The sequence below is a fragment of the Juglans microcarpa x Juglans regia genome, chromosome 3D (assembly GCF_004785595.1).
Source record: "Juglans microcarpa x Juglans regia isolate MS1-56 chromosome 3D, Jm3101_v1.0, whole genome shotgun sequence".
In the NCBI taxonomy this organism is placed as follows: domain Eukaryota; kingdom Viridiplantae; phylum Streptophyta; class Magnoliopsida; order Fagales; family Juglandaceae; genus Juglans; species Juglans microcarpa x Juglans regia.
In genome coordinates, this window is record NC_054598.1 from 8,891,914 (window position 1) to 8,919,695 (window position 27,782).

Below are 27,782 nucleotides of genomic sequence, written 5' to 3' on the forward strand. Positions count from 1 at the left end.
TTTACACCATCCAATCAGAAGATGACCCACAAGAATTTCTTCAGAAGTGTAATAAAATTGATTACAGTGAATCCGTAGGAATTTTTTAGGACCTCTACCCGATTCCTAGGCTTTTTCTCCTCTCTTCAGTGTTTTCATCTCTCTCTCTCTATAGTCGCAGTACTAGGAGCTTTCAAGAAGGGAGTAAAAAGTCCTTAGAAAAAATCTCAGGCCATTGTCCCGTGGCCAACTCAAAGGGGCGAAAGCAGTTGATGCCCATTTGATCAGGTTTTCCATAAGTTTTAAAGCAATTTATTCTTATTTTGCAAATGCCATTGAACAATATGGTGCGTACGTTAGAATCAAGTTATATCATGTCTCAAGTCCATATATCTTGAAGAAGAAGTGCCTGTCGGCCTTCGATCGGTCCCTCTTAATTGACTGCCCAATCATAAACGTAGAATCATATTCTGATTGTAGATCAGAATATCAACCTTCACCTAGCTCTCATGCACTTTAACCCCTTTTCTAGACAGAAAAATGGAAACTCTATTCCGAACGGGATCTATTTGGATAGAGAGAGAGAATGCGAGAGGGAGAGAGACCAAGATTGAAAGGGCTTCTTCTGGAGAATGAGAAATACTATTGTTGCTTCTGTTGAACTCGCGACCTCATCAGCTATACTAATGTTCCGAAAGGGATTTGTATAGATAGAGAGAGCGAGTGCTGAGAAAGACTAGAAACTAGATATGTTTGGATAGAGAGAGAGAGAGTGCGAGAAAGGGAGAGAGACGACTGAAAGGAAAGTTTCTTGAGAATGAGAAAGAATTGCTCTCCGTGCGCACCCATGGTAAATTAAGTGAGTCTGTTTATTGGCTGGTGTAATTCTAAAGTTTACACTGTTCCGCCTTGAAGCTTTTCTCTATATAATAATGCCAGATATATTGGCCTAAAATAAGGCTAAGAATGTACAGATCCAAAAAGAAGAAGAAGATAACAGTCCATACAAGCCCAAATAGTGGATGTCTCAACTGTCAGGACGAAGGACTATGACAGTACAACTTGCTAACTCTCAACTTCGGCAGCTACGCCCATATCCTAAGGAAATAACAGTCTCTGTTCTTGATGCAACTTGTGATTCCAAAGGAAATCATAGCCTCTTCTTCGTAAGAAGTTATTGGATAAGATTTCATCCAAACAAACTTGGGATAATAAAGCAGAGAAACTCCATTTGTAAAGGAAAGCTGCAGGCAAGACTTTAGGACAGCCTCCTATCATGTAACAATGTCAAATAGAAACTGATGTAAGAAAAGTCCTGATTCGCTGCAACAGCTCAGCCTTCACCGAATCAGGAACAGAAGCTGCATAAACACAACCAATGCAGACAAGAATTTTGCAAGGCGGATAAGTGTAAAAATACACACATTTTGAGCGACAGCGATAAAATAGCACGTGTCGATGTATGAAGTAATGTACATAAACGCGTCAATCTAAAGCAGTGACTGAAAAGCGAACTATAACCCACGGTTATAAAACCAAATGAGGTTTCAGAATTCTCTTTTGGCTCTTTATGATTAAAGATGAAGATAGCTCATTCAAGCAGAAATGGAGTTAATTAAAGTTCAGCATTCAAGCATTGACAGCAAATATGGAAAATACTTGAACAGTTAAATCCTAGATAACAACCAACATTACAACTTTAGTAAAATTATTTGTGTGAGTAACATGACATTTAAGATACCGAGCAATTTGGCAGTCTCTGAATGAACTAAGACCCAAAGCACGAAGTCATTTGACATCCAATTTACATGTTTTAGTTGTAACTAATAACTCATGTATCATTCAACTTAGGTTACTCTAATTACCATCATCATGACTGGAACTAATATCAGTTTGAAAGCTGGAAGAATTTAATTTCAAGAAAGACTTCTAAACTGATGATCATAGACGAAGAAGTGGTAGAGCATGTTTATAAGTGAGAAGTGAAGAGTGTATGAGTATCTATGGAAGAATAGAAAAGGAAATAAACCCACCTCTTCCCTTAGGAGTAATAACTTGCACAAGGTCGTCCACGGTTACATTATTCCTTCCCTTCTTCCTTGCAAATGCCCTGAGCAAATAAATTGCAAACAGGTTTTTCTTATTGTAAAGATGATTGGAATTTATTTCTAACTCCACTGAAAACAGTGGATTAGAGAGGGAAAAAAAATTAACACAAGGTAAAGATGGTAAAAGCTGAAACAATCAAACTATGAGCCGTTTGATTAAAAACGACAATAATGACGATGAGACTGATAAGTGATAAGAGGGGAACCTGCAAAGAGCTTTCATTTCGTCTCTCCAACCACATTCTATAAGCCTCTCCCTCAAAAGCTCCTTTAATCGCTCTTTTTCACCGCTCTCAATCATCTGCACGCGTGTAACCAAAATAGATTTCACAATTCTCACAGACCAATCAAACAATGTCTGAAACCGACACAAAACAATCTAGAGGTTCCCTAAGAGCATCTATGATAGCATCTAGGCTTCCTACTTTGCCATGAGTCTTCTGAGTCTCTGTTGCAGACTGCTCGGTGTAAGTGGGGTGGTTCGGTAGGAGGATTGGATAACATCCCTCTTTGCTGGTCACCCATTCCAAGAGGCAACCCAAGCTTAAGATTATAAATTAGAGACATGCGGAGAAATAGGCAACAAAAAAGGGAGAAAGAAATATAAAATTGTATAAGGAACCAAAGAGTTGAGAGAGCAAGGACCTTGATGTTAATGATTTCTTGAAGAGTGGGTTGATGGTCTTGATCCTCTTCCGCATCAGGTGTCGGCGGGCGATTAATCGAAGTCTTCCTTTTGCGCACAAAACGAAAATATTGATTCGCATATGATTTTCGACATAATCCATACTGAAAGGAAATTTAGAGTGGCTCTTGAAAATTGGTTGATTCAATTGGTGACCAGTAGGTACTTACATTTTATCGGATGGGATGCTGATGAAACTGTGTCCGAAGCTTCGCGCTCGCAACTCGGAGCCGGAAACGTGTAGGTGCGGGAAGGAGTCGCGCAAATAGTTACGGATTCTTTAGAGATGTGCGTTGATGTTAAGTCGGTGTGCGATTGAATCCGACACAGATTTTTAGATCCCAAAGATCTTTTTTTTTTTTTTTTTTGGGCAGTAAATTGTGTGGCGCGACGATTAATGATGGCAAATTTTGTGTAAATTTCTTATTGTGAAAAAATAAATGTTTTAGTTGAATTTATTCATATTTTTCATAAAGTTTGCACAAATTATTTTCTTATAATTTAATTTATAAAAAAATTAAAATTAAAATTCATTTTAAATCAAATCATGTCGTATTAGTTAATTGCATCGTTTTACATATATAAGCTTTATTCTCTTTAATATTAATAATCTCAATATATAGCATAAAAATCTACCAATAAACGTCGTGGTTTAGGAATTTATATTTATAACTTTTTCGAGATCTCTCATATTTGTTGTCTAAAGTTCTAAACCTAATGCAGTGGCTCTGACTCCATATCCTTTCACGTGGGCTCAGCCCATGCTGGCGCCATCATGCTCATTCGCTCCTCTCCTCAGTCCCTGATGCGCTGTACTTCTCTTATTGCCACTCTGCCCTCGTCCTCTCCTCTCAATCCATGCTGGGCTACTCCTGCTTCCCCACTCTTGTCCAAAGCCCAGCTTCTTGAGTTTGCTTCTCTTCGCATCGTTGATGGGCGATAGGACCGTTAGTATTTTTTGGTATAGATATAGAGTCTGCAAGTACTACACAATTATTTAAAAAAATAATAAAATTTATTATTAAAAATTTATTTATTTTTTCATGTAAATTTCGTATTTACTCATTTTTTATAAAAAAATTACGTAAAATTTACGCACTGTGCAACTGCAAATGCAATTTCTCTACCCTTTCCCACCATTGCCTACGAGTGATAGTTTTAATTTAGTATAAAACATTGAATATTCTTATTATTATGTGATTAGATTGATAAGTGAAATAATTAGAATATCCAATAGGCAATATCTTACACGATAATTTTCAAAAAAATGTACATCTTACACATAATAGGTATTATTTATTTCTGGTGATATGGATAAGATTATTACCTTATAAAGTGGATCACATAATATTTATTCAACAATTAATATGATTAAGGAATTTAAATGGACAACAACAAATATTTTAAGATTCACTTTGTGTGTGTATATATATTTCTATCATGCTTTAAGTTTAGAAACCATGCTCACACTATGAAATTCAAATATTAGGAGGAAATAAATTATTTTGAGTGACATTTCATGCGATTAGTGCTATTTATTATCATTTTATATTTGTTGATATTGTATAAAATTATTAAAAAATATTTATTTATTATTTTTCACTTGTTCATTTAGGTCTCGTTTATTTTCACAACTTCTCTCAACTCATCTCATCTCATCTAATTATTATAAATTTTCACATAAAATAAAAAAAAATAATTTAATTTTTTAAAATTTTAAAATAAAAATAATATTATAATAATATTTTATTCTATTTTTAATTTTAATCTTAAGTTTCATTTAATATCAATGCAATATAAAGTTGGGCGACAGGCCCATCACCCTGCCCCTCCTGTCCAACCCCCACCTAACAGATGGGACCCCTATCTATAGATGAGCCGCCCACCCGCATCTGAGCATTGGTAGACGAAGCCTGGGTTTAAGCCAAAGCCCACCCGACCCAAATGATATATATAAACAATTTTTTAATAAAACAAGGTCATTTTATTATAGAATTTTGGTTTAAAATGTCTCATCCCCTTGCATCTCTCTCTTTGATCACTTAGGTCTCGTTTGATTATACAATTCAGATAAAATTAGATAAAATTATATATTTTATTAAAAGTTAAATAAAATATTATTATGATATACTTATTTTATTGAGATTTAAAAAAGTTGAATTGTTTATTATATTTTATGTGAGATGAGATGAGATGAGATAGTTTAATTTTGTATAACCAAACCAGTTATTAGTCTCTCTGTTAGTTTGCTTAAACTTCATGTCGTTATAGCCCCCAACCGATTGTCGTCGCAATCTCTCTCTTTCCCTCTTCCCCTCTCTCTCACTGTTGCCCCAGCTGGTATATACTATGGTTGCAACCCGGCTCACCCAAGGCTATTTTGGGTTCGACCCAGCCCGACCGGTGACCAAGCAGTCCGAAATTGACTAGACCCTGTCCATTCGTTTTTTTTTTTAACCCCAATCTCCATCTCTTGCAAGAACGCCATTAGCACTTTACACAAAATCTCATCTATCGGTAAGGAGAATCCCAAGCCCACTTCTCGGCCTCGTGCTGTTTCCCATAGGCCCTTGATCTGGCCAGTGTTGCCGCCGCGTTGATTGTTCCCAATAAAGATAGAGATACACGTGTTCAATCGTCCACTGAGTTCATTAGGGTTTTCTTCGATCGGAGGGTCTCAGTGGATGTGAGTGGTGGTAAGGGCGTAGAGAGTGGGAAGCGGAAGGAGTCTAATTGTTCGAGTGTGAAAGGGAGTGAGGGGAATGCGAACGGGCATAGAGCTCTCAGGGATTGTAATGAGAGTTCTAAAATTGGAGTCAATTTAGACAAAAAAGGTGCGGCTTGTGAGGAATCAGAAATGAAAAGCAAGAGAACTGGCAAGAGCTTGAAAAGAATTGGGGCTTTGGACAACTGTATTGTTAAAGTTAATCAAAGTTCAATTTTGATACGATCGAGTGAGGCCAGTTTCAACTTCGATGAAAATTTTCGAGATGAATTTGGGGTTGATGTTGGTTTGAAGTCGAAAGAGGTAGTTGTCAAGGTTGGAAATAGTGTTGATCAATGTGCATACGAGGTTGGTGAGAAGACTTTTCTTTTTCACTGCAATGGGTTTTGGATTCAAATGTCGTCCGATATTAGTCGGATTGGATGGATGTCGAAACCCATATTTACTCAATCCGACTTTAGCGGGTTCAACCCAATCGGGTTGTGCGGCCCAGCGAGTATTTTGCACAGGCCTAGTAAGGTTGTTTTTCACGGGGATTGGTTTTGGTTTTTTATCTAGGTGGACTGTGGGTAATGGTGGGCAAACGGCCGAGGACCCAAATTGGCCCCGTCCCCGCCCATCAGGGGCGGGAAAGAGACGCTCCCGTCCGGATGGAGGGTAGAAACACTAAAATTTATTAGAAGATGTTGAAAGAAAAAAAAAAAAAAATGATCAAAATACCAAGTACGTTTTCCTTTACGCGGGAAAAGCATAAAGTTTTGGCGGGAAACCAGAATATGACTGAAGCACCCTCGCATACGTTTCAGAAACGTACTTAACAATTGGGGTAATGCAAGGGTAATGTTGACCGACATTGCTTAAAAATTGGAGGGAGAGAGCCATTAAATTAGATTTCCCGCTAATTCGAGATCCTTAGATCGTTTATCTTCGCCAATCAATAACCGAACTTGCATCTGGTATCTCAATCGACGTTTGCGTTCCATCGAATGGAGGAAGAAGAAAACAATGAGACGATCCGACCAGAATTCCCCACCGGCCGGGTCAAGAAGATAATGAAGCTAGACAAGGACATCAACAAGGTGAACTCGGAAGCCCTCTTCCTCGTCTCTTGCTCCGCCGAGCTCTTCATCCGATTCCTTGCTGAGAAATCCGCAGAGGTCGCAAAAGGGAAGAAACGGAGGATTGTGAAGCTCGAACACATCAGAATCGCCGTCAAGAGGCACCGGCCGACGAGCGATTTTCTCCTAGACTCGCTTCCTTTGCCTGCTCAGCCCTTGGATCGTCCAATAACTGACCAGAGCCATTCTCGTCCTGCCGCTGAGAAACCGGTTCCAGCTGGCACTCGGCGGATTGATGACTTCTTCAACAAGTCAGCAAACAAAAGCCCGAGTCAGATCGACAACGAAGAGTCGTAGATTATTTTTCTATGGTAGCACTGGAAAAGTTTGGGGCCTACTTATTAATTGTACCAAAAGCCACTCCGATTTGGTATTCTTGATTATCTGGCTCTAATAGAATGATTTCAATTGTGGCGGTGACAGTCTTTGGCCAAATGCGTAGGCGAATTTGTTGATTATGTTAACGGAGGTGTTACGCTTGACCAGCAAAGTATGTCATTTAATGTTCAACCTTTCCTTTATTAGCTCCATTCTCCAAGGATATGGCAGAAATGTTCATGTCTTATGTTCTGAACTGCCATTTGTAATGGACTGAGATCCATCTACCATGTGGTTGCTGAAATGAGCATGTGATATTATTAACCTATTTGTTGTGTCCCGAAAATTTACAGAACTTATCGAAGGAAATGATCTGTTACGGGCTTGACTTTTGATTCAAAAGTAATATTCTGCCGTGCTTCCAACTGAATGTCCACGAAAGTCATTCCATTAAGCCGTTTGGTTGTTAGACTAGAACAATTCAGTTTATTCTAATTTTCAGTTAAGTTTAATATTTAAACACTCAATTTTTAAATTATTAAATTTATTTTAACTCAAAATTTCTTTACACTGAGACTCATAAACTTTTTCAATTTAAAATTTATTTACACACGAGCCTCACAATTTATTTTAACTTCTTATAAATATATCTAAATTTATCTTAACATTTAAACTTATTTTAGATAGATCTTACAAAACTTACTCAACTATCTTAACTCATTATTATTCATAAAAAATTCAATTCAACTCGAACTCCTGAAATAAAATTGTCTCTAATGCTAATTGTTGCCGATCTAGTAAATAATCAAATAGGTGGATATGCATCTAAAACTGCAAAAATGTACACGTGTCAGTAAGAAAATGTGGGTTTAAAAGTAATTTTATTTGCCCTTGGAATCACAAATCTGATGAGGTCAGGGCGGCTTAACGCATAGAAACACATAAATATGTAGTTTTTTCTATCTGTAATAAAAGCCTGAATATATCCATCTACAGGATTTATTATATTATTTTCCAGACTAAATTTGCACTGATCTTATCTGCGTCCTCATGCATGAAGATCAATGAGTCCGAATCAAATTTTAAGGAGATTTTGGGCCTGAAAATGTTGACAATGACACTACTGAAGCTGTTTCATCTCTGAGACGACAAGGAAGGCTCGGTCGATCAAACATGCCCTCAACTTGTGCTATTTTTCCTTCCTTCATCAAGGACATGCCCTGTGTTGCTGGATAAATGCTATTTGATCCCAAGCGTTGAATTCCCTGAGAAAGCCTTCTGTTTAAAGGGATACCATTGCTAAATCCTCCATTCAAGCTCCTGTTTGAAAGCCGCCGGTTGCTGGTACCTGGCCTGGACACAAACAAATTTTCTTGCTCAACTACTACTTGGCTTTGTACCTTCTTCTTTTCCTGTGTGAAAAAGAAGGGTAAGGATGTTCTGGTTACTGTGAAATGTTGATGACGTGCATGTCTTTAGTACGTTTAACAGGAGAAATTCACTTGAGAAGGAAGATCAATTAACAGATGCTTGTAAGAGTACGAGAAATTGACTAGCAAAAAGAACCCAAAAAAAAAAAAAAAAAACTGAACTTGCTATTGCATTCTCATCATATTCCTCATACCCTTTGTCTTTGCTTCTCCTGCTCCTTTTCCTGCATTAACATGTTATACTCTTCCAAAATTGCCAGGAGAGGTACCTAGACAGCAGAAGAAGTAATTTTCAATCTACTAGTTTACATGGTTTACCAAATAAGTCTGTCGAGATGCATAATACCAACTGGAGACATAGAATTGTAACCTTTTAGTAGTTTCAAAATGTCAGGAATTAAAAGAACCTAGGAGTTGGAGTGCCACTTATTTGACGGGTTCTCCTCAAAACTAGATTTCAGGTTTTTGATATTTAAATTTATCATATGCTTATTATAAGAATTCATTTAGTTTACAATACTAAACCTGTTCATACAAAACAGTTTGCATTTTGAAATTGTTGGGTGAATAGAGAAATTTATGACAAGCTGGTACATTTGCAGCCTCAAGATTGAAGCTTTTCCTTTATTGCAAAAGGCGTATATATTTTTATTGGTAACTTCAACTTATGCCAAACACTCTTCAATGTTGAATGTGATCAACATCAGGTATAATACGTATCAAAGAAAAAAAAGTTGGCTTATTGTTTTTTCTTTTAGATAAATCAACATAAACTTTGAATATGTGTTTTTTGTTTGCCTCTAGGCACGATAACCGGACAATGACTTACAGGATTGACTTCTAGATATTAAAGCTAACATGGGACTGCTAATTTCGTATCGACTTTGAATGGAAAAAATTGAGCATGTGAGCCCCTGTTGTTTGAGCATGTTGTACTGGGATAGAGACTAATGGCCCAATGGGGCCTTTGACTGGAATGGTAATGTCTGTCTCTATTTTGTTTGTAAACATTACTGTTTCTGAACTTCTAGTTGTCAATTCTTTCTTACTATCTCTTAACATCAAGTTTCACAAAAGTTGAAAATGATGTTTCTTATTCATGTTATTAGCCGGTACTTCATGCAGATTATTGTCATGCAATCATCAGAAATCATATTTATCCAAACATAGCACAAGCAAGAGAATACCTACCTCGTCATACAAGAAAACTTTCTTTCTTTCTTCTTCCCAGCTCTTAGTCTTTGCTATTAGTAAATATACCAAAGCTGCAGTTGAAACACCGCCGAAGGCACATACTGTCAGATATATTATCAAAACTGCCATGACTTGAGTGCCATGTAGTAGCCTATAATCTTTTGGATTCAAGGTAAAGTGTCAAGTGCTGTCCAAAACCAGTAGGTTTCTATTTTTAATTCATTGATATGTTCTATTGTACAATCTACTTGGTTAGTATTTGTGTAGGAAAAATGTTTTAGCATCTGCATAGTCTGTTTATGCACCTTGAGAAGTTTTCTATTTTTATATTTTTTACATGGTTAGGTCATTGCACTCGGGCCTTCAAAAAACTCCCCGTATCCCATTAGATATGCAAAAATGTGGCATAAAGAAACTCTTCTTAATATAACCTGGGATTTTGTTGGCTGTTATTCTGGCACGTTCTGCACGTCTCAGGTTCTTGTGAGCACCTCTGCTGACTGAGTATCGATTCTCATCCTGAAAGCATTGTTAGATAAAGAACATGTAATTGAAATGGTAAAGGGCTGGATGCAACTTATCATATATAACAATGTAAAGAGAAAAATAACCCTGTTATATTCTTCCAACCAGAGCTCCTCATCACGTGCCAATATCCACTTTTCCACCTTTTCCATTATAGCCTTCCTGCTAGAAGCTTCTTCTTTTGCTCGTGATATCTGTTCATCCATGCTCATGAGGAGATTGGCGTGGTCAATCTCCCCTTTTGTACATTTAGGTCAGTGCGTGGGATTCTTCAATTTTAAACAAGGACAACACAACACATCTAGACAACAAATACATATTATTCAATCGCACCAGAATTTAAGAGGTTTATTATGTTATCCATCTCTGACTGTGAAGGAATCTCCATGTGTGATTTATTGCATATCTCCTCCAGCTCATTATGTTTCTTGAGAAATAGCTCTTTCATCTTGCTTGCTTTTAAATGGTCCAGTCTCTTGACTTCAGCTTCAGCCTTGGAACAATTTAATTCACTAAATTATTATGCCTTCTTGTTTCCAATACTTTTTTTGAGTGTCATAAACATTATATTCATACCTGCTGAATTATGATTAGAGTAAGGCTTCCAGGATCTGATACGTCTTTGGATGAGACTGATAATAAATCAGTAACATGAGAAAATAATTGACGGTCACTGAAGGGTGCGTCCATTAGATTCCACAAATTTGTCAATGCTCTACCAAGTTGGCATAGCTGCAAAGATAGATGAGGCATATACTAACTTTATCTATCAGTATATTTCCACTTAAAAGTAAAACATACATGAAAAAGGAAACTAGAAAATCAAATGGCTGAAGCAGGAGGTGCTTTTACCTTTCATAGTTCTATTCATCATCGTGCTCAAGTTATATGTCATTGTGTACATACATTACCAGTATTGGATTTATTTGACTTGACCTTGCACGAGGTCTGTTCTTCATTTTGTTCAAGTTACATTTCATTGTGTACATATATTACTAGATTTGGTCAGCAAATAACTAGTTTTGCTGCAGGGCAGGTGCCAGCTCCTGCAAATAATTTATCAAATGAATAGGTCACAGCAGCACAAGTCTTACCTTCTCAAGCCTCTTTTGCTTTTCTTCCTCCAAAGACTCTACTGTGTTATTGAGTTTTGCCAAAATACTCTCGCTTATATTTTTTGACATTCCAGACAATTCATTCAGACTTGGATGAACTTTGGTGATGATCATTGAGGAATCCGTCCCCAGTATTGCAGATAGGTTGTGGATTTTGTCTATGTACTTTTCCACTCTTTGGAGCCTTTCATTCTTCAAGGCAAATAAAAGTAAAAAGAATAAGAACTAACTAATTTGAAGAATGTGATTGTTGTCCACAAAAGAATTTCTCAACTATTCTTATGGTACCTTTTCATTGTGGAGTCTTTGTAGCTCAACCTGATACTCCTCCAGTTTCTTTAATGAAAGATCATTCTCGTTCACCTTGACAATTGATGATAAATCATGGTACTCTGATTGACCTGCTATTTCTGCAGAAGTTTTCCGAATCTGTCCTTGCACTGCTCGGAATTGGTTCACCCTCTCTTCTTTCCTCAACCGCATCTCTCTCAAAGCTGGGGTGATCGAGTCTAGCTGCTCTTTCAGTGTTCCTGTCATTTTTTCTGGCTGTTCAGACGAGACTTAGTATCAGTCCAGGTGATTATAATTCGATTAAGAGTTCTCTATATCAAGAGTAGATTCTTAGCTCAGGAATATACACATCATAATTCAGAATTTCATTGTTCCATGGCTGACTTCCAGCCATGAATATGCTTTCACGTCCACTGTGACTAATTTCTGATTTAAATAAGACTTTTTAATTATTAGACGCTTTCTATGTATATTTCTATTCCATATTTTATGCATGCTCTTATATGAGGTTGTTACTCTAGTATAGAACCGGACAGGATTGATAAGTAGGGTACCCTTCCAGGAAGAGATCGTTCACCAAGGGACAAAAGAAGATGGGTGAATTCAGCCTCAGCTTCTGCCAACTCCTGATGCAGGCGAGCTCTATTTATATTTGCACGATCAACTTTTCTCCTGTATACTTCTAGACACTCCTGCTCTAAATCTAGCAGAACCTTCTCTCTTTCAAACTGATCTTCTCCGACTTCATCCCAGATTATCTGTTTCAATATTGTGGTAAAAGAAGACAGAATGAGAATCGTAATCATTACTTTTGTATATAAATACAAGAGAATACAAGAAAGCTCGTGCCTTCAATTCCTGAAGTAAATATCCACATGAAGTTTCTAACACTGCAGAGCTTCTCATTCTACCCGGCGCCTGGAATGAACCTCTCTGATTGTCCATTTGATTTGTGAGGAGCTCACAGATACTCAAGCTGCTGTCGTGTGAAGTTCATTAGGATCGAGGGAAAAGTGGAGAAAGTAAGTATGGTGGGGGTGGGAGCTTTGGATGTGGGTTATTGCTTAAAAGACAAGGTGACAGTGGTAGGTAATGTTCAAGCTTTCAATTTAAGGATCAATCAGTTTCTTTTGGTTCTTCAGGTTGTCTTTCCCTCTCCTAATATTAGAATTTTGAATGTATAATTTGGGAAAAAAATGTCTCTCTCCTTTAACATATATAGTCTCTTAGTTTGACATAAATAGTATTTCAGAACAGAACTTGGCTCTCAAGCAATCTTATGCCTAAAGTGTAGACAGCTCAAGTCATGCTTTCTGCAACCAATATCGATTGCAGCCTCAGCGATGGGTCACTTTGCAAGTGGGAGAATCTGGACCGTGTGATGTTAATGTGCCCAGTAATGATCATTGATTGTAAGATATTTTTTCACTTAAATAATATGTTTTGATTGGATTGGATTTGCTGATTGAGGATCAGTGATTGGGATTAGAAATATATTTTAAGTTAAGTTAGTCAATATAAGCCCACAAAATTGAAAGGTGACATGCTTCTTTCTTTATAGGTAGAAAAAAAAAGTGTTACTGCTTTATTAATATTAGTTTTGAGATAAGTTTCATTAATTTTACTGCTTTATAGTGTTACCATTTTCCAGCTAAATATTCCCGGTTGGATTAGGAACATATGTAAGTTATTTGATCGATAGGTGACATACGTCTTTCTTTATAGGTAGAAAAAATAACTTTTTAGATCAGTTTCGATACTCACTCGTTTTCAACAAATCACTACACCTTCTTCACCTTCTTACCCCCAACAACTATGTTCCAAAAAGTGAGAGGTTGATCTTGTGATTGAAGACACGATTTGGATGTAATTACCTTCCAAACACTCTATTAGGAAGAGAGAGAGAGAGAGAGAGAGAGCAAGAGAATATGATACCAAGAGTGTTAAGGACATATTAGTGGCATAAAAAGAGAGCTGAAACTGACTTTTGTACTTCAAAAGAACTTTTGTCCATAATAGATAGAAGCGAGATCTAGAAATAGTGACAACGGTTTCTACAGTATTCGGACGAGGTTTGTACTCTACCAAACGAGTCCTTGGAATTAATGGGGAGTCCTTGAATTAAGGGGATAGAACCGTTGTCCACTACCTCTTTGATATAAATATTTATTTATTTATTTAGTAATGCTAGGATACAAGCCTAGTTTAGTAGCGTGTCTAAATTCTGCATACTTTATTTAAAAAAATAATTTTTTATATGAATTTTAAATTTATCTATTTTTTTAAGTAAACGAAATTTACACAATCTAAATCTCTAAATATCATTTCCCATTTCTTTATATTTGTAAAATAAATAACTATATCTAATTAGAGATATTGAAAATCATATTGATATTTATCCTTGGAACTTAGAAGAAGTTACTGAAAAATACCAAATACTCCATTTCTCTATAACAACTTCTAAATCATTAAAAAAATTTCAAACTTCCAAACAAATCACAAAACACAATTCATTTTTTCATATTTCAAAATAAAAATAATATTAAAAAATTCATTTGAAATTCATTTTTCTTAAATATCAAAATAAAAATAATATTTTATCAATATTTTAATTTTATAATATTTTTATTCAATTTTTTTTTAAATCTCATAAAATATCTTAACTCAAATTATTTTATTACTGTTCACAAATTACTTTATTATTATCCATAAATTTCTTATCTTATTTCATGTGTATAACTAAACAATGTTAAATTTTAATGTACTCACGTCAAGATAAGGATGAAGGAGCACTTCACTTGCTAATATATTATATAATTCTCTTTTAGGAATGGTGTGGAATCGTCCTATCACAGAAGAGTAATGTCACCGCCCAAAAAATAAAAATAAAAAAATAAAACTACGCATCATCCTTTTTATGTCTTAGTAATAAATTAGTTATTTAATATTATATTATGAGATGTTGAGATCAGCTGATAAAATGGATGATAAATAAGATTTTTAATCACAAAATATCTTATAGTTAAAATCACTCACTTATATATTAGTTTTTAATATATAACATGTGATTGGATGGAAACATAAAATATATATCGATTTGACAAAAAAGTTGGAGAAAAAAAAAAAAAAAACTAAACAAAAATCCTAATTCCCTGGAGCACTTCCCTTCTACCCGCCCTCAAATCTTATAGAATTTTATTATATAGAAGTAAGTTTACATATTAATCTGTATGTTAATATTATTATTTTTATATTTTAAATTTAAATTAATATTATAAAAGTAAGTTTACGTATCAATCTGTATATTAATATTAATATTTTTATATTTTAAATTTAAATTAATATTATTTTTAATAAAATTTATCTTTTAACTAATCATATTAAATTAATATATATATTAATACATATAATCACTTACAATTAAATTTTTCTAAACTCGAGTCCGCAATCAGGATGCGTAGGCGTGCTGTGTCATTGGTGAAGACGATAAGCAACAATAGTCCTTTCTAGTTGGAAGCCAATGAGGCTAACATCATCCACCTATCTTGAAAAGTTATAGAAATTTGTTACACATCATTTCACATATCACATTCTATATTTATTTTTAAATTTAATTTAAATTTATTTATTTATTTTTGTTAAAATAATTGAGTTCTTCTACTTGTCATTTTTATATTATATACTTGTTGAAAGGAAAAAAGATACTATATTATCATTTCATTTTTATCTTACTAAGTATAATGTGGCATATTTATTATCATTAAATAATTATTTATTATATGATTCTTTATCATCTAATAGTAATAAATATATTACATATTATTTAATATAATTAAAATAGAATGAGAATGTGGTATATAGTATTATTCAAAAAAATAAAAAGATAAATAATAAATAATTATGTATGATATATAGTAAAAAAATGATGAGTAGAATTTTTTTATTTTATGTGGTGGGCTTCCAATTATTCCCACGTCGACTAGTTACAAAATGAATTACATGTTTATAACGCAACGCACAGCAGGTGAAGAGCGTCCCTTCGGGGACATCTGATAAAATTGGAACGATACAGAGAAGATTAGCATGGCCCCTGCGCAAGGATGACACGCACAAATCGAGAAATGGTCTAAATTTTTTTTTTCCCTGTTAAATTTTGCTCTGCGATTTCGTGGCTATGCCTCTGAGCATCACTCTCTCTTTGATCAAGCTCTCTTTAATGGCTTCCGCTGCGTCTGTACTGGTGCTCAATGGGTAAAGCTGAGATCTTTCATGTCTTATTTGAAATTCCGAGCAAGTCATTGTGAAACTAGGGTTTCTTTTCCGCTTCTGTAAATTATAATTTTAATTTTGGTACATATTGAAGCTTAGGGCAGTTACGAGTGTTGATGTTATTTTGAATATCGAAGCTTGAGATGTTTCTCCACAGTTGAAGTTTATGAGGTTTTTGTGTCAGGAGGTGTTATTTTGGAACATTAGGACTGCTACTTGTTCTTGCAGGGGGAGGAGAACATAGAAATGATTTTTGTAGGTGTGGAAATCTTCTTTGCTGCCTTGGAGATTCGAGGGAGGTTCCAGATTTTTTATTTTCCAGTATTAAATTACTCTTTCTGGCTATAGCTTCTTATCATCATTAGGAATTTAGGAGCGTTCGTTCATAATGAAGGAGTACGCACACGCACAGGTCCGCTGAACACGTGATCACTTTTTCTGCTCTCATAGAAGCTCGCCAAACTAATTGATAGGAGTTGGACTTGAGTCTGTCTTGAATGCCATAGAGTGATTATAGGGTGAACCATTGCTGTGGCTTGTCATTGTCAAATTCTGAATGATCATCCCTGCGTTGGCCCAACTTGTGAAATTTTCAAAACACGAGTGATTAGCATCCCCTGCGTTGGCCCAACTGTGGTTAGGATTCCAGAGGGACCGCCTGAGATGATCTCGACAGCTGCCCTGCCTTCAGGGACCAAGTAGTGCTTGGAGTCTATGTATTTCACTGTCCCTATGACAGACCATTGCCGGAGTGGAGATTGCATTTCATTTGGTTCATCATTTAGTAAAGGGAAATGCTAAGTGCACCAATGGTCTGCACCGACTGTGCATTTTGTTTGTGTTTTCAATACACGAAGCATTAGCATCCCCCATTGTGAACTCCAGAGTACAGGTAGAATCCTTCGTGAGCAGTGCTGTGGTTAGGATTCCAGAGGGACCGCCTGAGATGATCTTGACAGCTGCCCTACCTTCAGGGACCAAGTAGTGCTTGGAGTCTATGTATTTTACTGTCCCTATAACAGACCAATTCTGGAGTGAAGATTGCATTTCATTTGGTTCATCATTTAGTAAAATCCGCTCTCTGGAGCTTTTGAGAAATGCTGGACCCACCTGAAATCCACTGTTCACTAGCAGGTTGCCTGCAATTGAACTGGCAAAATTTTAGTGCTGAACGACCAGTTAAGCTATTAGACTAGTGTAAGTGACATATTCATTGATTTATTTGTTTTTCTGTCTATCTAAACACCTTATGATTGGGTTCTCGTTTGATGTTCTTTTCCTCCAGCAAGTCTTGGTGCCACTTATAGTACTAGTAGTTGTGGTATGTGTGCTTCATCTGTGCAAAGATTTAAGGCTTAAACTGACTCTATAAGCAAGCAGTTTTTTGTAGGTACAGATGCTTGTTCTGACTAATGCTTAAAAAATTGCTTTCGTCAATTGATTTTGTGGATGGGGTATCTTATCAGAAAAAAAGGTGGATGGGGAGCATTGTTAAAAAAAATATTGCAACAACTAGCGAATAGATAGCTAGAATAAAAGATTTAGCTATGCAACACTCGGGTTTGGTTTATTAGTTAGAACTTGGAACTTGGAAGTGGTTCTAATGATTTATTTATTTATTTTAATATTATTCTTACAATATGGATTATTAGCTGATTTTGTTTAAGCGTGGCTCTCTCATATTTCCTTTCCATATTGTCCTTTGGAACAGTTTTCACTCCCAGGAACAAGGATGAATGTGAGAGAACATAGTCCATGTAGTTCCTGTCGGATTTGAAAGTCTGGTAGATTTTGCCATCCTGACCCAACATGGTCAATTCCCGGCGATGAAGTCTTGGGACCTGAAGTTACATACCAAACTATGCCAACCGGGGGATGCTGTTGTATTTTTTCCTAGAGCAAATATGGAGCGGTAGTGTTTGCAGCCATGTTTTTTTCTGTGAAGAAAACTTTGCCATTAGTGGTAAGCTTTTCTCAGCTCTGATGGAATTTGCTTGTGGAGTTTGGAGAAATGCTAACTTGCAGATGACATTGCTATGCAACGACATGAATAGCACCGCAAGAGCCATGGAATGAGACTATGAGAGGGGGGAGTGGTCTGTTTGACTTTTGCGAAGGAGCGAAATACCTTGATTTGAAAAACTTCAATGCAGTTGCAATTGTTATAATTTAGAACCCAATGGCACAGTTTTGATCGCATCCTTGCTTTGCCTACGTTTCTGTACATGTGAACTGGAAGTGATAAAATATAACAAGCCTATGTTGTTTTCTAGGCCCCCAAGATGGGGGACTCATCAGAAAAGAAGGAAGAGATAAAGGAGGAGGGAAGACAAAGTGTCAAAAAGAAAATGGAGGATGTGACATAAAAGAGAAGGTATAGGACATGAAGGAACAAGAGACAGAAGATAAAGAGAAGGGAACCAGACGACTTCAGGGACTTTTGGCTTCTTCTACCTCACGACAAGAGTTTCAGCAACGATATATCTACCAAGAGATAGATCTCTGGGGTCCATTGTACAGTGAGGACGATAGATTATGAGACTGTAAAACAAATATATTGCAGTAGATTCTCTCCCTCAAAACGATCCGTGAACGTAGACATTATATTAAACTACGTAAATTTGTGTCTCCCTCTCTTTACTTGTATTTATTTTCTTTTCACTGCCATGAATGTACGAATCGACATCGTATAGTCGCACTAGACCACTGTCGAGGGTTCTACACGACACCGATCGAGGCCCAGATTGCCATAGCGGGCTGGAAATTATTCTCTCTCCTTCTAGCTTATTGTGTCGATTTTAGGTATTAAATGAACACTGTTTTAACATGAAGGAGTGAAATCCTTTTATATGATTTCCTATTACTATAATGTTAGGGACAAGTTTTAAATGCGTAACTACAAATCTTCTGTAAAAAAATCTCACAAAGAAAAAAAGTTAATTTTTCACATTTTTTCATGATAATATTCAGTTTTTTTATAAAAACCCTGTACGAATTTTGTGCATTTGAGATATCAATTGTTCTTCACAAATTAATGAGATGCGATTAGAATGGAAAATCAGTAAAGAAATTAGTGCTGGTCCTCGCATAGTAAACAACGAGATTGGTACGTACTCAAGGTGCCCTGGAAAGTTTTTGGTTTTCACATAATACTCTTAATGGATTCTTCATCTTATTTTTTAAAATATATCACTAAAATTTAATTCTTTTATTTTATATATTAATTTTTATAATATACCTTACATCAGTTTATCTATTTTTTTTTCATATCATTTAAATATTATACTTTTTAATCTTTTTTATTCATTTCAAATATTTTCTCTAACTACTAATGATATTTTTATATCTTTTTATATTTGTAATATCTCCCTATATATAATGTCATATAATTATGTCTTATTTTAAATTAATTTAAATTTATAAGTCAAATTAAAATATAAATTAATTCAAAAAATAAAAAGAAGAGACTATATAATGAAAATATTCTGAAAATATATTATGAGAATATTTATTTTTAATAATTATATAATGTGAATAAAGAGAGTTGAAGAAATAGAAAAATTAACAAGAGGAGGGAAGAGAAATTAATTAAAAATATTTACAATAATAAATAGAACTCACGCTAACGCGTGCAGGAGTAAAAGCTAACCAAACCGGACCTTCTGTTGGAGGCCATAAGTCCCACATTGTTCAATTGTATAAATCTCGACGGTTTATAAACGTAAACAAGCGAGACTCAGAGCGTCCCTTCGGGGACATCCGATAAAATTGGAACGATACAGAGAAGATTAGCATGGCCCCTGCGCAAGGATGACACGCACAAATCGAGAAATGGTCCAAATTTTTTTTTCTCTCACTGGATTCACAGAAATCAATGGGTTTTCTTTTCTGTTTCGTTGTTTCCTCTGCTTCTCTTTTTTGTAGTTTTTTTTCCTATCACTCTGTTTTATATCATTTGTTGGTCTCAAGGAGGATGAGTGCTCATACAACCAAGGCTTCCTGGAGGTGCAATCGCAAGTTATTTTTGGTCCTTGCAAGCTAGGATCTACTAGATTAGGGAATAATTTCGGCACAGCCACCATCTATTTGTAAAACTTTTTTGGTTAACATCAACAGGAAGAAAGAACCCCATGGGGGGTTAGCATATGTTTTGATGAAGGAAGAATGTAGATAGGGAATAATTTCGGCACAGCCACCATCTATTTGTAAAATTGTTTTGGTTAACATCAACAGGAACAAAGAACCCGGGGGTGGGGGGGGGGGGGGGGGGGGGGGGGGGGGTGTTGTGGGCGTTGGGGTTTAGCATCTGTTTTGATGATTTCCTGGAACTAGACCTTTTTTTCCCTTTTTAAATTACGGTGAAGATGTGCAAATTACTAAGGTTATGTTTGAAATGTATTAGAATTATATGAGGATTTTCTAGGTTTGTATCCTGCTGTGGAGGGAGGTTTGGTTGTTATTGCTAAGTCATTGAAAAGTCGCAGCATAGACTCCTAGTAATCTAAAGAAAATCTGTGTAGTGATGATATGGATGCTGTTGAGTGCTTATTTTTGCTGATTTTCTGTGATTTAGATTTCTTATTTTCTTGATGTTGCATCGCTGTGAATTAACGTGCAAATCTTCCTTGTGATAGTTGTCAAAGAAGTCCCAACAGGATTGAAACTTTACAAGAGCAAGTCGATGGTTACACTGGGGTCAATATCCTATGCATTGAATCTCAAACTTGATGTGTCCCCTCTAATTGTCTTAGCCTCCCACGGACCATGTTGTTACTAAGTGCGCCTCTCCCATATTTCCCTTCCCCAAGTGGGAATTTTTGGTTGACCTTGCAAACCTGATCGGACTGCATTTCATGGCCATGCTCTCAAAAGGAACTCTTGGCGCCTGAAATTTCATACCAAATTGTTCTGCTCAATGAGGGTATTTAGATTCAGGTGGTGGTTTGTTTGCAGATTTTGGCAGGGATATATTGCTTTCGTCTGGACTCCTGGGTAAAGCCTGGTAACGAGTTTGTTTTGACGAGTAACTTGCGAGAGCTTGGCAGGTAAGATGTGCTTTATCAGAACATGATGTTGCTGTAAAGGGGTGATAGAACCTTTGCAGGAGCTATGAAGAGGTATGTTCACTTGATTTATGAACGTAAGATTACTTAAGACTGTTATTTGTGATTAAGATGGAGTTTACTGGTAAAATTTTAGCAACCAGTTTATCATTCTGTTGTTGGAGTGATGAATTCAAGCCCCATAGCGTGGTCATGAGATCAACCGAATAGGAAAAAAAAAAAAAAAAAACTGAGGTGTATATTTACTTATTTTTAAAACATAAAATGACAGTAGGCACTAAATTTACTAAGCATGCTAAAATCATACGCCTGTTGAGATAATGGTACAAGCTATAACAACTGGATGTGCAACTTAATGATTTGAATTGGGATTGCTCTTATTTTCTTTCAATAAACATGTAGAACTTCGCTGGAATACTCTTTCCTTTCATCCAACCTTGTAGCCATTCTATGCTATGCTATCCTGTATGCTGTGTTGCTTAAAAGTGTTACTACATACCCACCACTTCAGTGGTCAATTTCAAGTTTCCCTCCCGAGTTCCTCATCCTTGAGGCGGTCATAGTCAGAAACAGCAACAGCCCACCCAGATTCAAATGTGACATCCAGGACATAGCATGAAAACCAAGACAAAGCAGGAAAGCAACATGGGGGTAGATCCCAAGATCCTAAACAACAAATTAAAGGGAAAGAAAAGTAGAAGGCTCGCAAGACGAAAGACCGGAAATAGCTGCTCCTATTCATGGTCCTGGCTACACAATCAGCTGTGAGATACTGATAGTGCTGATCGGATGACATCTTCTTGAAGGGCATCTTGGTAAGGCTGCTTGCAGGCCTGCAATACCTTATTTATTGACTGCACATAGGAAAGCCAAGAAGCAGACCAATATGGAGAAGCCAAGCTCGCTTCTGTCTCCAAACACAAGAAATTCCTTTTTGTCCGAGCTACAGCTTGTCATCAAGAGGGGAATGAGAGAGATAGGAAGCCAATAGGGTGGATGCCATTACATTGTTTCGCAGTTGCTGCACAGCAATAACGCCGTTATTGGACAAGTTCTCCGTCATAGCGTGGGCCCTGAAGCAGGCAATTGACGACATTGATGCCAATAAGAGTCTTGTTGGGGTGCTTCAGAATTCGATAGAGGAGCAGTATGTGATGGTACCATAATGCCTACGTTAGAGTAAGGTCTGAAGGAACTAATACGTAATCAACAACTTTTCCCTCCATTGCTATAAAAATGTGTAGGGATCGTTTACCCTTTGCTGTACAACGGACCCTTATGTCTGTTCTCGAAGGGCGGAGACGAAAGACAGAGAGATAGAGTCCAAGTGTAATACTGGTGTACGTGTGTATATGTACTAACTACACATTTTTCATGTTTTCTTTGTGAGAACTGTATATAAGTCTCACACATACGTGGGGACGTAAACCAATCCATCACATGAAATCAAAGAATCAAGCAACCAATTGAATAGAATTTAGATCAGGGAGGGCTCCATGTTTTGATATATACGAGTAGCTTGGGTATGAATTAGATGTTCACATAAAATATTTCATCAGCAGTCAAAGCTGAGTTACCTGAGTATCCAACTTGTATTCTGATCAGCAGTCGCTAATTACATCATAACAAACAGTGGCAGCTCACTCAAAATCATAAGTACAATATCGCTAATCATGGTGGTGAAATCTATTGCAGTTACATACAAAAGTCTTGGTACCTGCCTTTGTATGTATGATGTATTGAGAGAGAGAGAGAGAGATTTTACAACTTTAAGGTCATCCGTGGATAGAAAGGACTGAACTGGTCTCAGAATTCCTGCACTCGCTTTCAGGTAGACTACCATTAACAGAGAAGACTATAAGAAGGCATTTCTTCTATCCGTAGGACATCATCCATAAGAAGTTCCCTTTCCAGTTGAGTCCGAGTGGACTTTAGAACATCCTATACAAATTACGCACACTAGTCAGAATCACTCAGCATAAAAGTCCCATAAAATTATTTTCATATATATTAAATAACCATACGTGAAATTCAGAAGAATTGTTTTGTTTGCTTTCCTCTCTTTTCTTTTTCTTTACACGTTTGTAAGTCGATTGAAGAAAACATGTTTTTTCTTCTTATGGCCGTCTGTAAGCTGCTTAGATTTATGCCTTGATAAAGCTGGTATGAATGTTGTGAGCATAAATAAAAAGGAAAGCATGGTTTCCTCACATTGAACTCCATGTATGTAGCATTTCTATCGAGCCATTGCTTGTCCATTACCACGAAAGCCACACAATACAGCAAGTCAAAGGCCCACTCATTTTCTGAAAACACAAATGAGAAGAACATCAGGGACATCATGGAAAAAGCTACATTGAGCAAGACATGGTGCTTGCTTGAGCCCAAAAACTACCCTCAAGCTGCCTTTCTTACTAATTACTGGCGCAACCTCTTACCCGACAACATCTGCAAGAACACTGCTCTGATAAACGTCCTGGGTTTTGCTGCAAACAATGAAACTACGAGTATTACCAGTATACCTCAAAAGGAAAAAAGAAGGAAAAAACATACAAATTTGCTGCCATATGGTTCATCTAGGTCTTTTACGAAAGAATGAGGTCATCACTCATTAGAACTCCCGTTTTGACAGGCCAGAGAATGAGGAATGGCCTTCTCATGTGTAAGATGCAAGCATTAAAATCTGGAAGAAAGGCATTCTGTGTGCTCTTACATGCATCGAGATCAAGCATTTGCATGATCATGAAAGTGATATTTACACCAGCAACGGCAAATGGATATTCCCAATCAGCTCGCTTTCCTCCTTGCTTTTTCAATAGACGTTGAAAAGATGCCTGCGATGGCAAAAAGAAAAAAAAACCTATATAATGTCTTACTGACAGGAGTTGTTTCCAAAATTAATCATTTGCCCTGACTGTTCCGAACTTTACATTGAGGAGCCAGGTTAGGATCTTACCGAAAAGGTCTTTGCAAAGAACAACAGATTCTCCAAAGAAATGAATCCAGCTCCTCTGTACAAGTAAAATTTTCAAGAGCAACTGAATATGTGGACCCCCAAAATGATCAGGGACAGCAAAATGCAGAGGCACTGTGATAGCAAGACTTGGAAATGAACCTGAAATCAGTTGATGGATCTCTTCCCTGCCATCCCATTTCTTTCCATTGATCAGATATCAGGCCATGGAGCTCCTCACCAGGGTATGTAGCAGACCATAGAGCTTTCAAAGCATCCTATACCAGTAAAAGTTTCTTAATGAGTACCTTGAAGAACAAAGTGAAATAAAACCAAAACCAAAAATTATGCCATAGCAGAGAATTAGCCGTGAGAGAAGACCATTCCATTCTAGATGCTTCAATATGGGTTGTCATCATTGGACAAGTCTACTAATAACAAGTGCGAATGCTGCATTAAATTTAAGAAGATAAACATTACACCTGGTGATCTGGCCTAGAAGCATCAAAATAAACCTTCATTCGGTGTTTCAATCTTCTCAGTCTTTCTTCCTGCAAGATGGCGAGCAAATCTTTTCAAGATGGTATAACAGCACCCATGGAGACAAATATATGCCAGAACAGCACGAACTGAAAAACCAGAAAGAGTCACAAAACCTGAGAATATTACCAATCCAACGAAATTAGTGCTCAAACAGTTGATAAAGCCAGTTTTAATCTAATTGATAAATGGTAGGGCCAAAACAAGATTGCTTACAGACTCACGTGATTCAATATAGTGCATTAGATCTATCTTATAATAAAAAAATATTTCAATTTAGAAAATTTTTCTCATCAGTCATTATTCACTACACCACACCTAACACATTATGACATATCCCATAAAAAAACACCTCTACATCTTATAAAAAAGCTGTAGGTGTGAGGTGTGAGAGTGAATAGTAACTGATGAGTAGAATTCCTCTTCAATTTAACATATCATATCAAAAAACAGTTTTTTTTTTGTAATTCTCTTCATCGACCAATCATTTTTCAGCAAACAGCAACAAAAACAACATGTGTATGATATTTCCTTTTTTTTTCTTTTTTCCCCTTTGTGGTTCTAACTTATTTCACTCCTAATGTTTATTTTACATTCTTGATCATCTCTATGTATACTTGCCTGTTGAGGTGTCATGTTAATGCAGATCCGCTCATAATTTCCCTTTCGCTTGAAGCAAACACATGTAAGGCCTTTACCAATCCATGTAGGCGTCCCACAAGTTGCATCATCTGCATTCAAGAGTCCCTAACTTAAGCTTGAATTTTCAATCAATCGCCTTGTGAAAATTACAGATAGACGCATCTTATCATATTAATGGCGTCGTGAAGTAATTCAATTAACTGCTACCAACAATAGACTGCATCCCTTGGCCATCTAGTTTATGAATTAATTACAGTCGACTGGTATTCTCATTCGAGGTGAGTATGATAACGAGCGTACTCGCGCACCCTCTAAGAGCGGACGTGGCGTAATCCGACCAGATTGGATCAAGTGCCCACGTGGACACACCATGTGGTCGGACCGGTCCCAGGTTCCAGCTCAGCCCGTGTCTAACCCATCTTACTTTATTTTGTCGGATTCGAACGACAGACGACAGTAATAAGCATACTCGCATTACGAAATCTAAAATAAGCATACTCGAGCGACAGACGACAGCTCAGCCCGTGTCTAACCCATCTTACTTAGGCCGGGTTTGTTAACAAGATTAAAATTTAATATTTTGAAAATTTTAAAAATTTTTCATCTTATAATTATAATTTTTTTAAATTCTTATATAAAATAAAATAAAATAAATAATTTAACTTTTTTTTAAATTTAAAATAAAAATAATATTAAAAAATATATTTTAATAATATTTTATTTAATTTTTTAATTTTAATCTCAACTTATATTATCTCAAACAACAAATGAGACCTAAATAAAGTCCCATGCCCTTCAGTACTTTACAACGTAAATAAACCAAAAGAGAGAGAGAGAGATTATAAGGAGAAATATAAATGCCAGACAAAAAAAATAACGCAGGCCTGTTCCTTTAGAACAAAATAGATAAATTTTCCCTTTCAAAAAAAAAAAAAAAAGATAAATTTTCCGGTCCTAAAACCGTTTTTTTTTTGTAGGCCCTGAAACTAGTCTCTAGTTGTCCCCAGTGAGAAACCGTAAGCATGATATGGGGCCCGCGTTGAGACGGGACACGAGATGGTATTGATGGTCAATGATTGCATGCATTGGACTGTCCGGTCCACTGATCTTACCACAATATCCCGACTGCCGCGTAATCCGGCACCGAAACTGACCCAAATCTCTCTCTCCCCACCGGAGATATTTAAAGCTTTCGTTCCCAAGCAAAAACCCAAAACTATCACAAATGTCTAGATTATGAATCGGAAAGTACGGTGCAAACAATCAAAAATGCATTAAAAGAAGAACACACGTGCAAACGTAAAAAGGGTTTGTCGATCGCCGGTGCTCTCTCAGACTGTAAATATCAAAGAAACTAGGCAAAAAATGGATCCAAATATATCTGTTACAGTGTGTTACTCAACTAGAAAATAATCCACAAAAAACCGAGCCAAGGTATCCTTTTTTTGCTTATAGATCCATATAGAGGACGTTTCAGAAAAAGAATATCAGATTAGACAGAGATATTGATTAAGCTCGGAAGTCGCAAAGAATGGGGCCGGTGTGTTACCTGAAGAAGCAGAACCGTGAGAGCATCGGGGGATCGACGATGAAGGGGATAGAGTACGGATCGCGAGGAAGCTTCCCTGAGTCCTAACCATGCTCATCTTTACGCCCAAATCGCTCCTACTCCTACAAATAAATCTATCTTCGCCTTTACTTAGCATTTAATTTTTTCGCCCTCAGAAAGCTGGGAGAGACAGACACAGACAGAGACTGAAGACAGAGAAAGCCACTTCCCAACCTTTTTTGAGCGAGTATATGTGACTCATGACCCTATGGATGAGTGAGATAGATGAGATGAGAGTCTGAAATTACATAAAAGCCCCACTCCTTATTCCATTTTACACATTACTGGACTCATCCTTTGCCCTCCTCTCACCTGTCAGTTCGGCCAAATAAGGAATTAAGTATTTGGCTCAGTTGGAAAAAAAAAAGGATTCGACCTTTCCACAGTTATATTAGGAGTAGTGTCGATGTCGTGTTTTATAGTTCAAACAATACCACGATAATAAAATTTTTAGGACATGCAACTAAGAAGAAGAATGAGTTTCGATGACATTTGAGGTCACTTCGATGCCAAAGTGTAGAAGGGGATATTCGATAATGAAGAAAATTAAGTGTGTTAAGTGTAGAATAAGAGTTCAGATAGCCTTCTCTTGGGACATGCCCAACTGCCTATGCCCTGTAACAGTTGTCCGCTTACATACCCTATTGCAGGGCTTAGCAGCCCTATGAGGTCTCAGGCCATCACTGCCTTATGGTAGGCTTCTTGACCAGGTCGAGCTTGGGGCTAAGGCCTTTCCGGATGGGTTGTCGGGTCGTGGGCTCGGTATATGGCTTTCTGGCTTGGACTCCGGGTGTGCTTTGGGTATCTACAACTTGATGATTTTTGGTCTGGCCACTCTTCAGAAGACTCCCTCACAAGTATACTTTATTTATGAAAGTATTATATAAAAATACATTTATAAAATATAATAATCAGATTATACAAATATTTTTATTATAAGATAAATTTAATAAATTATATGAAATTATATTAATTTATTTTTATATAATGATTTTTCTAACTTTGAAAAAAACAATTGAGTTTCGGCCAAACTTGCAACGGACTCAGGGTAGTTAAGTTTGGTCAAAGCCTTAGGCCTTTAACAGATTAAAAAGCTATTATTTTGATCAATTTTTTAAGAAAAAGAAATTGCCTGACGCTATTTGGAAGTTTGTGTCAGCCCCCTTCATGGTCAGCCTGCAATTTGTCAAGTTAGGTCAGGCTGGTCAGACGGGGAAG

The 27,782-nt window shown here is 36.6% G+C and overlaps 4 protein-coding genes, 1 long non-coding RNA gene and 2 other non-coding genes across 9 annotated transcripts; 4 read left to right on the forward strand and 3 right to left on the reverse strand.

Moving 5' to 3' along the window:
• Positions 1-1,092: 1,092 nt before the first annotated feature.
• Positions 1,093-3,123, reverse strand: LOC121256129 (transcription and mRNA export factor ENY2-like). The gene is made up of 5 exons (XM_041156781.1): positions 2,943-3,123; positions 2,733-2,820; positions 2,294-2,388; positions 2,013-2,089; positions 1,093-1,340 (listed from the first exon to the last, which is right to left on the reverse strand). Coding segments are annotated over exons 1-5 (336 nt in total). The 5' UTR covers positions 2,945-3,123; the 3' UTR covers positions 1,093-1,266.
• A 3,221-nt stretch (positions 3,124-6,344) lies between these two features.
• On the forward strand, positions 6,345-12,828 carry LOC121256128 (DNA polymerase epsilon subunit 4). Its single transcript, XM_041156780.1, has 7 exons — positions 6,345-7,105; positions 7,930-9,342; positions 9,489-9,729; positions 11,614-11,773; positions 12,051-12,162; positions 12,242-12,577; positions 12,783-12,828. Exon 1 carries the CDS (start codon positions 6,484-6,486, stop codon positions 6,910-6,912), a length of 429 nt encoding a protein of 142 aa, XP_041012714.1. The 5' UTR covers positions 6,345-6,483; the 3' UTR covers positions 6,913-7,105; positions 7,930-9,342; positions 9,489-9,729; positions 11,614-11,773; positions 12,051-12,162; positions 12,242-12,577; positions 12,783-12,828.
• On the reverse strand, positions 7,798-12,464 carry LOC121256120 (65-kDa microtubule-associated protein 8-like). Of its 2 annotated transcripts, none has more exons than XM_041156772.1 (11): positions 12,338-12,464; positions 12,043-12,246; positions 11,486-11,743; positions 11,177-11,389; positions 10,659-10,814; positions 10,416-10,575; positions 10,169-10,320; positions 9,989-10,076; positions 9,555-9,628; positions 8,558-8,632; positions 7,798-8,286 (listed from the first exon to the last, which is right to left on the reverse strand). In XM_041156772.1, the coding sequence occupies exons 1-11, from the start codon at positions 12,431-12,433 to the stop codon at positions 8,233-8,235; spliced, it is 1,530 nt and encodes a 509-aa protein (XP_041012706.1). In that variant the 5' UTR covers positions 12,434-12,464; the 3' UTR covers positions 7,798-8,232. The 2 variants fall into 2 exon arrangements, with proteins under 2 accessions (XP_041012706.1, XP_041012705.1); XM_041156771.1 differs by having other exon boundaries at positions 7,798-8,345.
• Positions 12,829-13,377: 549 nt separating the features above from the next.
• On the reverse strand, positions 13,378-26,761 carry LOC121256123 (ELMO domain-containing protein A). 2 transcript variants are annotated; one of them, XR_005938914.1, is made up of 10 exons: positions 26,505-26,761; positions 24,935-25,044; positions 24,256-24,324; positions 23,936-24,051; positions 23,777-23,831; positions 23,534-23,654; positions 23,259-23,306; positions 23,032-23,126; positions 22,563-22,761; positions 13,378-13,407 (listed from the first exon to the last, which is right to left on the reverse strand). XR_005938914.1 is itself a non-coding variant. In XM_041156774.1 (9 exons), the coding sequence occupies exons 1-9, from the start codon at positions 26,659-26,661 to the stop codon at positions 22,663-22,665; spliced, it is 870 nt and encodes a 289-aa protein (XP_041012708.1). In that variant the 5' UTR covers positions 26,662-26,761; the 3' UTR covers positions 22,371-22,662. The 2 variants fall into 2 exon arrangements, 1 of the variants encoding a protein (XP_041012708.1); XM_041156774.1 differs by lacking the exon at positions 13,378-13,407 and having other exon boundaries at positions 22,371-22,761.
• LOC121256791 lies at positions 15,522-15,624 on the forward strand. The gene has a single exon (XR_005939082.1). It is a non-coding gene; the product is annotated as a U6 spliceosomal RNA (small nuclear RNA).
• On the forward strand, positions 19,501-19,603 carry LOC121256792. Its single transcript, XR_005939083.1, has one exon. It is a non-coding gene; the product is annotated as a U6 spliceosomal RNA (small nuclear RNA).
• Positions 20,080-22,305, forward strand: LOC121256130. The gene is made up of 2 exons (XR_005938915.1): positions 20,080-20,874; positions 21,223-22,305. It is a non-coding gene; the product is annotated as an uncharacterized LOC121256130 (long non-coding RNA).
• Positions 26,762-27,782: the final 1,021 nt, after the last annotated feature.